This window comes from Electrona antarctica (assembly GCF_951216825.1).
Source record: "Electrona antarctica genome assembly, chromosome: 19".
NCBI lineage: Eukaryota > Metazoa > Chordata > Actinopteri > Myctophiformes > Myctophidae > Electrona > Electrona antarctica.
Window position 1 is genome coordinate 2,504,077 of NC_136800.1, and position 15,358 is coordinate 2,519,434.

The 15,358-nt window shown below is 43.4% G+C and overlaps 1 protein-coding gene across 1 annotated transcript in view; it reads right to left on the reverse strand.

Moving 5' to 3' along the window:
* Positions 1 to 15,358, reverse strand: part of cacna1eb (calcium channel, voltage-dependent, R type, alpha 1E subunit b) — a 96,412-nt gene that overhangs the window by 34,839 nt on the left and 46,215 nt on the right. Inside the window, exons 7-17 of the mRNA XM_079530184.1 lie at positions 14,178 to 14,368; positions 13,538 to 13,641; positions 12,776 to 12,891; positions 10,542 to 10,595; positions 7,737 to 7,808; positions 6,030 to 6,239; positions 5,673 to 5,785; positions 4,405 to 4,517; positions 2,666 to 2,797; positions 1,452 to 1,521; positions 560 to 677 (exon numbers count right to left, since the gene is read on the reverse strand). Of these exons, the coding sequence (XP_079386310.1) occupies positions 560 to 677; positions 1,452 to 1,521; positions 2,666 to 2,797; positions 4,405 to 4,517; positions 5,673 to 5,785; positions 6,030 to 6,239; positions 7,737 to 7,808; positions 10,542 to 10,595; positions 12,776 to 12,891; positions 13,538 to 13,641; positions 14,178 to 14,368 (1,293 nt within the window). The remainder of the gene's footprint in view (positions 1 to 559; positions 678 to 1,451; positions 1,522 to 2,665; positions 2,798 to 4,404; positions 4,518 to 5,672; positions 5,786 to 6,029; positions 6,240 to 7,736; positions 7,809 to 10,541; positions 10,596 to 12,775; positions 12,892 to 13,537; positions 13,642 to 14,177; positions 14,369 to 15,358) is intronic.

Genomic DNA, 15,358 nt, shown 5'->3' on the forward strand with positions numbered 1-15,358 from the left:
GCAACTTCCCATTGGCAGCCCATTCATCCTGACAGAAAAGCCTGACAATCTGATTGTATTAATCAACGTCAAACTCACCAGCATTGCAGCTGTACGAAAAGCTTGAATTATTCTCTTTTTATCCTCAAAGTGTTTGTTTCATAAAAATCCACCGTAGACATGTTATACTTTGTGTCCTTGCAGGTGATTCTTTTTTCTAAGTGTTGCCGTTTGGAAGTGCTCGTTAGATATCACTCAACTGCCCTGCGTACCACCTGTTTTGAATTTGCACATAATGCAGGAGGCAGCAGGACGTTGTTTTACTGAAAACGAGTGCTTCCAAACTCTGATGGCGAGATGGCCGCGGTCTGCAAATGGTTCAAAAAAAGGTTAAACTCATCTGAACGTTTGGAGGAGCTCCACAGGGGTTTTGACTGTGAAACATGGTGGAGGGAAAAAAAGCACGGTGTGTGAACATAGCCCTACTACATCAAGGGCACTCTGAGAGGGGCTCAGACAACTCATGGTTCTCAGGGTGTGGGCAAGGAGGGGGTGACGGCCGGGGTCTTGTTAAGGATACAGTTTCCAAACAGGGTGAGCACTATGAAGTAGATGGAAGACCACATGCCATACTGCACGCCACCCTGGGAGCGGATCCCGTCGTACATCACCTCATTCCAGTCCTCGCCAGTCAGAATCTGCAAAAACACAACGGCAGACCCGTAAGACATTGTTACTCTACTGCCTCCTGTGTTTCATTTGACATCTGTGAATGGCCTGGAAAGATTTTATTTTATTAACCAAGCAGGGAAAACATAATGCATTTACTGCAAAAAAAAAAGGCAATGCACAGTAATCAGTATAGCCATCAAAATGTTATTCCATAGAGTATAATTGTCAGCTGCGGTGGCTCAGGGGTAGAGTGGCTGGATGGTAACCGCAAGGTTGCCAGTTCGAACCCGGGCTCCCCCAGAGTTAGTGTCGAAGTGTCCTTGAGCAAGACACTGAACGCCTAATTGCTCCTGATGTGCTGGTTGGTGCCTTGCATGGTTTCCGCCGCCATCGGTGTATGGATGTGTGTGTGAATGGGTTGATGTAATGCACAGTCTATGTAAAAGCGCCTTGGATAAAGCCGCTATATAAATGCACCATTTATCAGCAGATCTGACACAGATGGTTTTGTTACAGCTTCCAATGAGATACCATGGATCGCACATTGCTTTCATGTTGTACTTGACTGTGTTGAAACCTGTGTGCACGTATGTATGTGTGCACGGAATGCGTGGGACGGCCGCTGCAGAGGCAGCGGTTGGATAGCGAGCAAGCGAGCGAGCAGCGTTGTTTTAATCTTGGCCCTGGGGGTGAGAAATATCCCAGGGTGCAATGTGTCATGGAGAGAATGTAGAGTGAGAGAGAGAGAGAGAGAGAGAGAGAGAGAGAGAGAGAGAGAGATACGTCTGTGGTAGGCTTACTTGAAACACGGTCATTATAGCAGCTGGAAACGTGTCAAAGTTGGTGGGAGTGTAATCTTCAAAGATGAACCTTAGAGGGAAAGCAAAGAGAATGAATGCAGGGGGAAAATATGACCACGGATAAGGAGAAGAGAGGGGAGGTAATAGAGGAGGAGGAGGACAGCTATTTTCATCCAGACTACTCATTTCCTTTCCCCTCCATCAAAGACACGCGCAATTGAAAAGGAATATTGTTTGGGGTTTTTTTCAGCGTATGATTACCGCTGAAGAAACCGGCGGCATGCGTTCAGTCATGCAGTATGAAAAACACGTGGCAAATCAGCACGGCAAATCAATGAACAAGGCGAATATAAAGGCAAGTGGAAAAGCTGAGAACTACCTCTGATAAACCCTTTAACCATGCTGTATATATATACCTCCAGGGGCCCCTCTTTTTCCCCCATTACACCAAAATGTCTTCACTGAAAACAGCCAATGTACAAGCTCAGTTTTTGAGTAGTGCAACAACTCCCTTACGGAGCTATGTGTGTGTGTGGGTGGCTGGCTGGGTGGGTGGCTGGGTGGGTGGGTGCGTCTGAGCACGAAAACAGCATGGTTGTTTTTCACCACCTGTGCGCAACCTAACACACACACAAACACACACGCACAGCGGCACATATTAACTGTATACTGTATATGGTGATTTCGGGTGTACCAGTACAGTACAGTACAGTACAGTACAGTACAGTACAGTACAGTACAGTACAGTACAGTACAGTAGAGGGACCCCCACACGGTAACTCTGTCATTTCTCAACCGTTTCGGATGCGGGGCGGCTCGCCGGAATCGGGCCGGCACCCTGGGTGCGTTCCTATGGGTCACAGTGACAGTACAGTACAGGGTACAGTAGAGGGACCCCCACACGATAACCCTGTCATTTCTCAGCCGTTTCGGACACGGGGCGGCTCGCCGGCGTCGGGCCGGCACCCTGGGTAGTTCCTGTGGGTCTGGAACCCCCCCCCCCCCCCCCCCCCCCCATGGAGTTGCACTACTCACTTCACACGGGTGTGATTTTCAGCTATTTCCGCTAAATCTTCACATATCTTCGCCTAATGATTGCCGAATGTACTATTTATGACATGTCCAGAATAGGGACGCATGGGTCAAGGCCAGGGCCAGCCCTAGAGTACTGAAATCACTTGTGCCAAATCACTCCTGAAGACATTATTACTCACCTGCCTCCAAAAAGCTGCATGCCCAGCAGGGCAAAGACCACGACGAAGAGGAAGAGAAGGAAAAGCAGGCTAATTATAGACTTCATGGAGCTCATGAGGGACACCACCAGGTTCCTGAGAGACGCCCAGTACCTGGCAGAGAGAGAAACGCTGTGTTAGTCACATCCTTTTATCTAAACAAATAAAACACACGAACGCCAATGTTGATTTCGTCGACCAAAAACGATAAGACGAAAAATTAAATGTTCGTCGACTACCTTTTTTCACTAACGAAAAATGAATGGAAACTAAATGAAAACTAAGCTATATGATGACTGAAACTAAGACTAAATGTATTGACAATTTCGGCAACAAATAAAAACTAGACTAAAATGTTAGGAAGGGACTAGTGGACAAGAGATCCAGTATAAGTCATTTTACACTTGTATTGCATGCTGAAAATAGCAGAAATACATTGTAGTCGACTAAATCAACTGTAGATGTAGTCGACTAAAATCTTATGACATTTAGTCGACTAAAACTAGACACTAACACATTCCAGGTGACTAAAATGTGACTAAAACTCAATTAAAACTATTCAAAAGACTATGACTAAAACTAAATAATCAAAATGTGCTGCCAAAAACAACACTGATGAACGCAAAGGTACTTTATATAGCCTAGAACAAGCAGAAAATGTGTTTTTTCTTCGCGCCGCGTGCTGACAACAACCCCAGCTGGTAGGAGTACTGTATGTGCAGTGACTAATTAGCCTGGCTAATAAGCCAGACTAATATCGCCGGCAGGCAATTCTTTTTTGCCAACGGCTAAAAAAGTGCCCAGCTTGGGACATATGAATATGAATAAACATATGAATATGAAACGTATGAATAAACTTGACCTTGACCTTGATTCGGTCTGGCTTATTAGCCAGGCTAGTGACAAATACCACCTTCACCACCCGGCAGTGGCGTGCACAGATAGACACTAGGGGGTGCTAGAGCACCCCCTGCCCTTTTGGCAATGTGCCCTTTTGAAAGAAAAAAAAAGGGAAACTTTTTTCTTTCTTTTTTTTGTACAGTTAGTGTACAAAAAAACTACTACTGTACAGTATGTGGACCATGGTGACATTGATTTCTTAATTTCTTAATAAAAAAGCTTCTAATATATTATTTAGACCCCAAAATCTATAAATCTCACACTATTAAGGCAACCAGCCGGTTCCACACGCTGCACAAGGTGCCCTTTTTTTCACTTGAGCACCTGCCCCTCTAAATGTCTGTGTCACTTGGGTCAGCGGATATCCAGAGCTATCTATGAATCCCAGTATCTGTACTATGGTAATGGGTATGTAAGGGTTGCATACTTAGTTTAGACTAGTCATTGGTTAGACATAAGGGTTGGGAGAGGGTTAAGGTTAGGTTTAGGTGTGCTGTCCTACAACTACAACCTATCTCAAACCCTCACCCTAACCCTAACCTCCCACAGGGCAGCACACTTAAACCTAACCTTAACCCATGTCTAACCAATGACTAGTCTAAACTAAGTATGCACCCCCTGCCTCGTGGGAGGGGTTAGGGTGAGGGTTTGAGATAGGTTGTAGGACTAATGACTAATGACTAACTAACTAAATGTCTAACCAGCAATGACTAGTCTAAACTAAGATACACGTATTATGTAGCCTGATAGGATGTGCATTTGCAACTTGCATCGTCCCCTACTTGCATGGTTACAAGTAGTGTTCGAATGCAGATACTTACTTGGTGATCTTAAAGATCCTAAGGAGTCTCAGTGCCCTCAGAACACTGATGCCAAAGGACATGCCAGGTCGGAAAAAGCCCCAAACCACTTCGAAGATGCTGCCAAAGATCACCTGCACAGAGTATAGTCAACCCACACAACAAGCACAGTATAAAACCCCTGTTAACACTCTGGCCGGCCAAAACGGAGGTCTCCGTCCTATTATAATAATTACGCCCAGGACGGAGATTAATCAAAAGACGGAACATTACTCGTTTCATAACAGAGCGCACCTCTACGTCTACAGCCTGGGAGCGTCTATTGAGCAACATTCAATGTCATTTCCGGTTGGGACGTCATCCAAAGCCTCCCTCCCTTTTAACACAATCAGTGCTGGGATTCCTTCAAAATAGAAGCTCTGGGGTGCCGGAAAGACATGGCCGATCTCCTCTGAGGTCTTTTGGCTACATGCCGTTATATCTAGCACTAAACCAAGATGGCACCTTGATATGGGTTCTGAAGCTGCAAATCGCTGGCCGCATTGATTTAATGGTTCCAAATGACGCTGGGCGATAAAGAGTGTTAATCATGCACACACAAGAATGGCTGCTTTGTGTAGAAAACCTGGCAGGTGCATCTTTTCCCATTTACGAAGAGACAGAAACAATTAAGTTGTATCTACAATTAAGTACTTCGGAAAAAAAGCTGTCAAGATAGCAAATGACCTCCTCTCATCCACTCTGCAGGGAGTTCGAACTACTTCCCTCTGGTAGACGGTACAAAGTACCAAAAGATAACCGTAACATCTTTAAAAAACATCCTTCATCCCTAATGCCATTAAGGCACTAAATGATACCATGTCTCGCTAGATTTGGTTTTTTTTAATGTATTTTTTACTGTTGTCCTGCATTTTTGCCATGAAAATAATTGTGTAAGTGTTGTTGCTGTTGTTGTCGCGGTTTGTTTTTTTACTGTTGTTGAGACCGAAGACAAATTTCCACACGTGGACAATAAATTAAACTAACTAACTACCCAGATTCATCATTTACCAGAAATCCCCCCTCTGGTTTGCATGATATTGGACTGGGTATATTCCTCTGGGTCATAGATAGTGCATGTAACCACGTGGATCGAGGTTAGGGTCTCCTGTAGGAGAACTCAAACATCTAATGTCCATCCAAGGGGGAATCCAGCCCATGAGGCTTCTGGGGCTTTCAAGCAGTGCTACTCTGATATCCATGTGCACAAAGCTATGGTGGATTCTCACTGTGAGATGAACAAAACTTACCCCACAGTCAAAGCAGTTGAAGGATGAGTGGTAGTAGAGTCGGAAGCCTAGACCATACATCTTCAAGAACATCTCACCCATAAACAGCCCCAGGAAAACAAACTCTGCATAGTCTGGAGAGAACACAAAGAGTATCAAAGGCAATTACACTTACAAACACCACCCGAAAACAATATGAAAAATGTGCCATATGGAGTCAAACATAACCATTAGTGGGAGCTAACATGGAAAATAACTTAAAGCAAGCAGGTGGAATACACATTAACATATACAGTAGCATAAAAAATAATAAAGAAAATAGATAAAATATTCATGGACGGTAAACCCTCCAGGACAAAGTTTGGTACTGAGACCCACAAAGGAAGATGGAGAGCCAGTCGGGCTGGTTGTGGTGGACGATGGCCACGCAGATGGTGTTGAGCGCCACCAGACTGAGCACGGTCCAGTAGAAGGTGTCCGTCTTCACCATGCGGCGAATGGAGATGCGGAGCATGCGCTCCTTGCGCCGAATGTAAGCAGCGGGGCCTCGCCGGCCACTGCGGTAGTTCACCCTGGAACGAGACATGCCTGAGACAAAGAGAGAAGTGTTGAGGCCGAGTTGCAAGCCAACAAGACGAATGAGAACGGGTGCAGTACTTAGTTTAGACAGTACTTAGTTTAGACTAGTCATTTGGTTAGACCAGTCATTAGTCCTACAACTACAACATATCTCAAACCCTCACCCTAACCTCCCACAGGGCAGCACACCTAAACCTAACCTTAACCCATGTCTAACCGATGACTAGTCTAAACTAGTCTGACACAGAACGTATTGGGGAAGTCTCATGTAGGATTTCCACGTCCTCTCAATAGAACAACAGCTACAGCGAGGTTCCTACTTCCTATGGCCTCACTCAGACCTTTACTGCATTGCTGTATGCTTGTTGGATGAATGTTGTGTAGTGTCATGGCCGCCCCAATGCATTTCCAATGGGAGTCACATGGTTTGAAACAACATTTGTGTTGTATGAGGGGGAGGGGCGCAGTTGAAACACAGCCGAAAGCCATACAACAGACTTCCATTGGAAATGCATTGGGGCGGCCATGACACTACACAACATTCATCCAACAAGCATACAGCAATGCAGTAAAGGTCTGAGTGAGGCCTATCAGTGGTGGAAAGTAATTAAGTACTGTACTTATGTACAATTTTGAGGTATTTGTACTTTACTTGAGTATTTCCAATTTCCAGTACTTTTACTTCTACTACACTACATCTCAGAGCCAAAATTTGTACTTTCACTCCACTACAATTATTTGAAAACTTTAGTTACTAGTTACTTTGGAGATTTTGATTAGAAAACATACATTAACCACTTCAGCCCTATACATTTCGGCCATTTGAAAAGAGCCGATCTACAAGCTCACAATGCGTCGCAACGCAACGCATTGTTAGCTTGTAGATCGGCTCTTTTCAATAGATTTTCTACACATTTTGAACTTGTGAAATGGGACATTCTGCAATATGAGTACTTTTACTTTTAGTACTTTAAGTGCATTTTGATGCCGATACTTTTGTACTTTTACTCGCGTACATTTTCAATTCCGTACTTTTACTTGTAACGAAGTAGTTCTAAATTGCAGTATTGGTACTTTTACTTAAGTAAAACAATTGAGTACTTTTTCCACCACTGCTTCCTTTTTCTTTTTTTTTTAAATTTTTTATCCCACAATTTTGTAACCCATTTTTTTTCACCCAGTGTCAATTATCTAATGTAATCCTGGGCGCTACACTCCCTCTGCCAACCTGGGGGGGCAGCGGACTGACCTCATGCCTCCTTCTATGCATGAGGAGTCCAAGCTGCTTCTTTTCACCCGACAGGGGAGAGTTTCCCCGGCCGGACGTAGCGCGTGGAAGGAACACGTTATTCCGACCAGTTCCTTTCCCCTCCATCGGGCGCCCCGGCTGGCCAGGGGGAGGTAGTTTAGAGACCAGGATTACGGCATGTTTTTGTGAGGGTACCTATCCTAGAGGACACGGGAGAACATGCAAACTCCACACAGCTGCTTCCTATCCTTACTGACCTGCAGTGTCCTGACCTTCTCCAGGAGCCCCTCGGCGTGCACCCGTCTTCTTGCTGGTGGCTCGCTTCAGCACTAAACGGTTTACGCACAATTAGGACAGAGCTGAGGAACATAATGACGATAATAATAATAAACACAGCCTTCACACTGAATTATGAAGCCTGGGAATTAAACATCTAGCTTAGGCCAGTGGTTCTCAACCTTCATTTTATTTGTTTAATTTATTTTTAAGCCGTGAACTCCCCAAAAGAATCATATTTGAACTGTGGACCCCCCAAAATAATCATATTTGAACTGTGGACCCCCCAAAATAATCATATTTGAACTGTGGACCCCCCAAAATAATCATATTTGAACTGTGGACCACCCAAAATGATCATATTTCAACTGGGGACCACCCAAAATGATCATATTTCAACTGGGGACCCCTCACCCTGACAGGCACTTGGAATTGTAGGAGTTGAGGCATTACATTTTGTTTGACTCGGTTCCACGGCTATTCATCACTTTCTTATGTTATTTGACAATTTGGCCAATGTTTGACCAGTTTTATAGAATAGTTTGTCGATTATTAGATGCAGTACATTTTTGAGGGCCTCCTATTTGCCCAGCTTTGTGTACCACATTTGTGATGATTTGATTGGCCAGTTTTGTGTGTTTGTGGGTACCAAACATAGCGATGATTTGATTGGCTGAGCACGGAAGGTGATGTATGATGATGAATGATGATAAGAGCGCCCCTCACTTCACAGCGTGGCGTGGATGCGACGCGTTGTGAGCTTGTAGAATGTAGATCTGCATCTGCTATGTATTTAAAACGTTAATAATACATGCAGGCCAGGGTCTTCCATGTTTTTCAGGTCAAGCCAAGGACCCCTTAGCTGAGAGTGGGAGAGAGATCAAGCAGGGACCCCCCCCACTATACATATGCTATTATATTATACATTAACTGTGTTGCAGATTAAAATAGACATATAGACTTGTTTGACAGCACTGCCAGTGTGACCTGTAAATTAATGTTTTGTTTATTTGTTTCTTTTCTATTTATGTTAGTAACATTAATTGATGAACGATAGGCTATTACATTTTAATCTCTTAAACCGTCTATACTCAAAACCTCAAATTGACCTTTATGGTATACAGTATATAATAATTATAGATTAGTAATCTAGATTAGTAATCTAACACAATAACCAGCAGAGAGCAGACCCTTTGTTTACTGACAGAATTCTATAAATTGAGTTGTTTGAGATGCAGAGCTATAATACTAACCTACAGTAAAACAATAAATTGCTTTAATTTAAATGTAATGCATTTTTTTTACATGTTTTGGGAAATTAACAGAGCTTTAATATAAATCCTTTATATTGTGTTGAATCGCCATCAAATCGCATCGTATCGCAATGTCCAGAATTGAATCGCCATTAAATCGCATCGTATCGGAAGAGGGGTGAATCGATTCCATGTATCTCTAAAGTATCGTATCGCTGGCAGTGCATCGAGATGCGTATCGAATCGGCATCAGTGCTGAGATTCACATGCCTACTTCACACAAGTGTGATTTTTATTTAATTTATAGGTAATAAAAAGGTCTTAAAGGTCCTTAAATTGACACTTTCTGGGGACCCCCCCCCCCCCCCCCCTCCTCCAAAATCATGTGAGACTAGGATTCAGTTTAGTTTATTTGAACATCTTCACAGAATCAAGTACAAATTAGAAATCAGCAAAGAAAAAAAACAGACGCGTTTTTGTCCTGATTCCCGACCCACAGGTTGAGAACCACTGGCTCTGTGGAAAAAGGCCTTCTCCACAGACAGTTGCAGTAGACTCAGTGGCGTGCACAGACATTTAGAGGGGCAGGTGCTCAAGTGAAAAAAAGGGCACCTTGTGCAGCGTGTGGAACCGGCCGGTTGCCTTAATAGTGTGAGATTTATAGATTTTGGGGCCTAAATAATATATTAGAAGCTTTATATCAAGAATTGATAAATGTCACCATGGTCCACATACTGTACAGTGCACACTGTACCAAAAAAGCTAGAGCACCCCCTAGTGTCTATCTGTGCACGCCACTGAGTAGTCTGCATGCACTGTATGCCCTGTGAACATTCTCACTGTTCTGTTACCATGACAACAATTATGCCCACAGTTATCAAAGCTAATTACAGTAACTCCATGCAGTTTAGTTGTAGCTATACGTTCCTATAAGACAAAGCTGAACAGTACAGTATGCTTCACACTTAGGTTCCCACTGAATGGAGGTCATAGTGGGGTTTTCCTTGGTAACCAGTATGCCAAAAATAGAAAAAAACATATGTATAGGCTAGGGCATTAAGCAACTAGTCGACTAGTTTACTAGTCGACTAGTAAATCCACTAGTCGACCTTGTTGGTACTAGTTGACTAGTTGATAAGAAGAAAAAAAAGAAAAGGTTTATTTTTTTTTATTTTTTTTTTTCCCCCGATTTTGTAGGCCTCAAGATCAGGTAGATTATAGTTATAGTCACCATGTACACAGTTTTTCAATGTACAAATATTTATTTCCAATTTTTATTTTTATTTTTTTACATAATAGGTAGTTAAACAACTAGTCGACTAGTCGACTAGTAAACTAGGCAACTAGTCAACTAGTAAAAATGACTAGAAGTGAATGCCCTAGTATAGGCATTGGTCTTTGCGTGTGTGTGTGTGTGTGTGTGTGTGTGTGTGTGTGTGTGTGTGTGTGCGTGTGCGCGTGCGTGTGCGCGTGTGTGCGTGCGTGCGTGCGTGCGTGCGTGCGTGTGTGCGTGCGTGCGTGCGTGCGTTTTACCATCCAAAGCCGATCTACCAGAGTTCTTATTCTCCTCTGCAAGCATCACTTCCTCTGAAAAGCACACAATGGAAATTGCGGTTAAATACGAAATTAAAAATCAGTTCATATGCATATATTGGACAAAGAACCTCTCAATCAAGGTGGAGTCAGCCTCTCAATCAAACACTGCTGAAGGCTATACCACATAACATACAGTACAATGCATGTACAGTGCCACTCACTCCTACTCTCTCTTCACCGGCTTCCACTGGCATGCACATTCACACGTGCGCACACGCGAACGCACACACACACACACACACACACACACACACACACACACACACACACTCAGTGAGTCAGTCTCACCTTTTCTCGCCCTTATACCTGCGTGGGAGACAAACACTGTACATTGCCACGTACAGCACTGCAGTGTGCAGCTCGACAAAGCTATTCTATAACATATACATCTACAACACTATACAATCTCATTTGTAAAGCAGCTAGAAGAGAAGAGAGAGAGAAGAAATCAGCAACCTCTTGGTTCCTGCGTCATATTTTAAGCATATATTTGGATTGGATCTCTCTTTTTTGTGTTGTTCGTGTTGTTGTAGGTTTTTTCTTTCTTTCATTCTTCTCCTCAGGAGAGATGTTCTAATCCAAGGATCAGTGAATCTGCGCAAACACCCCCACACACACCACCATCACCACGAAGACACTCCATCCACTGCTGTTCAAACAAAAAGGTACATGCGGTATAGTGTACCATAGTGTGCCCACGGTAATGCCACGAGCATTTTCTTTATGGCAGTATCGTGATAACAACATCGTTAGTTACATCTTTATACTGACTTACTATATAGAAAAACACTAATCTCTGAATTGTCTTTATGTTTACCTTTGGAAAAGATGACATACATTCTTAAGGACAAACAAGGAATGTTTCAGGAGGTGGGGCCGTTTTATAAGATATATTAAGAACAATAAATTGTCACATTTAATGGATGGAGCTGAAGAGGAGTAGTGCTGTTGTCGTTTTTCTTTTTCGGTTATTGTTGTTTTGCTTTCTTTATATGAGTAATTGTCTTGTAATGTTCATTGTTGTTTTTTGTATATTTGTATTGTCATTTGTGTGGGAAAAAGGAAAATCAATAAATACATTGTTGAAAGAAAAAAAAAAAAAAAAAAAACACCAATCTCTATCTAAATACTATCTAAATAAATGTTGGTGGTAGCCAACATTTTTAGTTTGTGACATTTGTAGTTAATGGTCCTCACCAACACAGGTGTGCGTTCTTCTACATCCCATCTTGGTTACAGTGGCGGACAAGCATTTTCAAAGACGCCAGAATGCAATCTATAACCACGCTTTGGTGGAATCCAGGACTTGTGAGGACATATTCATCAATCTCATACTGTGGAGGCGAGCTGTCGATCTGTGTGGGGCCAGGCCCTTCCAGGCCCACTCGTATCGAGGGAGAGCGAGGGCATTTTCCTGCAGCGGCTAATGCCACGGAGGCCGCCAATTGCCGACGACACCACCCGCGGCAGTGTTTCTCGCCTACCCAGAACCCCTAACCTCACAGGGAAGCCACGGCTGATTTCTAACCAGCAATGCATGTCAGGAGCTACGGGTGAGTTTTAACCAGCAACTGACACCCTATACCCCAAACCCTAACCCTAACCTCACAGGGAAGACACAGGGGATTTTTAACCTGCAACGCATGTTTTGGCAGTCGTGGCATCGGCCGCCGAACAGACCGATACTGCGGAACGGAGCGGCGGTGAAGTATCATAATCCCCCCCACCTTCCCTGGCAGGGAGAGAGAAAAATAGGTCTGGGGCCGAGTCCACTTCAATTCGGCATACAGTAGCGCAAACGTGGCACTCTCTGCTGATTTCTGATCATCTGCACCTTTGTTAAATTGACGCACACACACACACACACACACACACACACACACACACACACACACACACACACACACACACACACACACACACACACACACACACACACACACACACACACACACACACACACACACACACACACACACACACACACACTCACTCACTCCTCTCTCTCTCTGTCCATCTAATTAATTAGTCTCATGTCCTGCAGCTGTGTCTAGTTTCTCCCGGATCCTGCCGGGAGCTGCCTATGCCATATAGAAAGCATAGGTGAGTTCCAGTCTAGTTAGCCAATGAGCACCATGTGTACAGTAATGATCTATTATGCTGTCCAGTACCTGCTCTGTCTATCCAGGCCCGGTAGCCATTAAGTTCTCTTTCCACTTGCTGCTGGCGTCTCAACTTCATGAATGCGCGTCGGTTCTCCACTCTCTCCCTTTCCTTGGCAAATTCCCTGCAGAGATGCATGAGCGGGGTGAAATTACAGCCTCTCTCTGCTCAAGAGCGGTGCAAAATACACGTATGATGTGTAGTTATGACATTCAAGCTGCACTGATATTAACACAGACACACAGTGGCGTGCACAGACATTTAGAGGGGCAGGTGCTCAAGTTAAAAAAGGGCACCTTGTGCAGCGCGTGGAACCGGCCGGTTGCCTTAATCCATTTTGGGCGGGAACCCCTTTTGGTGTTAGCATTATGTTATGCTTTAGCTATTGAAAAATAGCAGATCTACAAGCTCATAGCGCGCCACTCGGTGGCGCGCTATGAACTTGTAGGTCTGCTATTTTTGAAAAATAAAAAAAAAAGGGTTTTTTTTTTTCTTTTTTTTCAAAAGGGCACATTGCCAAAAGGGCAGGGGGTGCTCTAGCACCCCCTAGTGTCTATCTGTGCACGCCACTGATGTGTAGTTATGACATTCAAGCTGCACTGATATTAACACAGACACACATGTTCACACACAAATACACACCCATGCACAGATAAACGACCACACACAAACAAGAGATTTCACATGCGCACGCGCAAACGCACACGCACACGCACACGCACAGTGTGAAACAGACGACACTGTGTCTGCCATGCTGTGATTATGCTCACCCTGAGAGCACTCCCAACACCAGGTTCAAGACAAAGAATGAGCCAATAATTATGAGAGGAATGAAATAGATCCAGTTCCACGTGGGACCCAAGGCATCATTGGTCTAAAAAGTAATAGAATGACATGAATATATATAAAGCCTATTCAATTCAGACTTCAGCAAAAGCAGTTTGGGTACAACAACAATAACAATCCTAATACAACATGGATATTATTATGATTATTATAATAATAATTATTATTAGTTAACCCATTTTGGGCGGGATCCCCTCTTGGTGTTTTAAGCATTATGTTATACTTTAGCTATTGAAAAATAGCAGATCTACAAGCTCATAGCGCTCATAGCTCATAGCACATAGAAACATGAGGTTTCTATGTCAGTTAGAAACATGAGGTTTCTATGTCAGTTAGAAACATGAGGTTTCTATGTCAGTTAGAAACATGAGGTTTCTATGTCAGTTAGAAACATGAGGTTTCTATGTCAGTTAGAAACATGAGGTTTCTATGTCAGTTAGAAACATGAGGTTTCTATGTCAGTTAGGATTTAGAAGACATTTGTTTGAATCGTCCTCAGGTCTAAATGTGTTCATGCCGCACACAGGTCGCCAAATGTGTATCTCACATTGTGAATGAACTCACATTGTAGAGAACGGCCGTCCATCCCTCCATGGTTATGCACTGGAAGACCGTGAGCACAGCAAACAGGATGTTGTCGAACTGGGTGATTCCATCGTTGGGGCCGATCCAGGTGTCGTTGCAGTCATACCTCTCCGGACACTTCCTCACCCCACACGCAAACTCCACCTCCGACGAGTCTACGGTCTCATTTTCTACTTGAGAACAAAAGGACGACATGGATGGTTGTTGGAAAAAAACTAAATGATTAAACTGATTCTGGTGGCAAAGACGACGATGTGATCATACGGTTGCCATTCCTAGAGCTACTTTCAATCCTGTTAAAACACATAGGCTACCACTTAAATAACGGGTTTTTCCAGTTGCTTCGTTGATATTGATATTCTGATATTCAGTGTATACAATTCTTATTTTAAACTTGGTCCCAGTAAAAAAGGAACATCTCAGGTGCAGTATAGTGACTGGGCATAATTTATGTTTTTATTAAATGTTTTATCAAATTCAACATATAACAACCATAAGGCGGAACCAGGGCAGAACGAGGCAGCCAGAAAGAGCCTGCTGGTTACTGTGGTTACTCAGTCATCAGAAGAAGGCTGACAAGTCTGACTCATTCACAACTGTGGCCATTAATAAAAACACTATTTACTGTTACATTATGAATTATGCATGTCTGAGCTGACTTTTCGACTGATGGCCTGTAGTGCATTTCCCAGAAGCACTGTTTTGCTTGCACGTTAGTTAGATGAGCGTGCTCAAATAATTATGATGATGATGTGTGATTGGAAGTACAGCTCTTGACCTGTGGTTAGAAGCATTGTTCCTTGCTAGATCTTCTCGAATGTGCCAATATGGAGTCACATAATTCTGTTTCAGGGGTTCTCAACGTTTTTGGTTGGGGACCCCCGAAAATGCTTTGGCCATGTCTCGCGACCGCGGCCCCGCCCCCACCACCAATACAATTTGACCGCTACAATAACCTTAATAATACAGAAAATACATCAAAAATAAATACTGAAACCAGATATAATTAATTGATTAATTTCCATGTTCCAGCCAATCAGGTGCAAAAATAAAATAAAATCTGGTGACCCCCCCAAAATAATTCCGGGACCCCCTGAGGGGTCGCGACCCCCAGGTTGAGAACCCCTACTGTAGGTCATCAAATTAACAACAGTAACAGT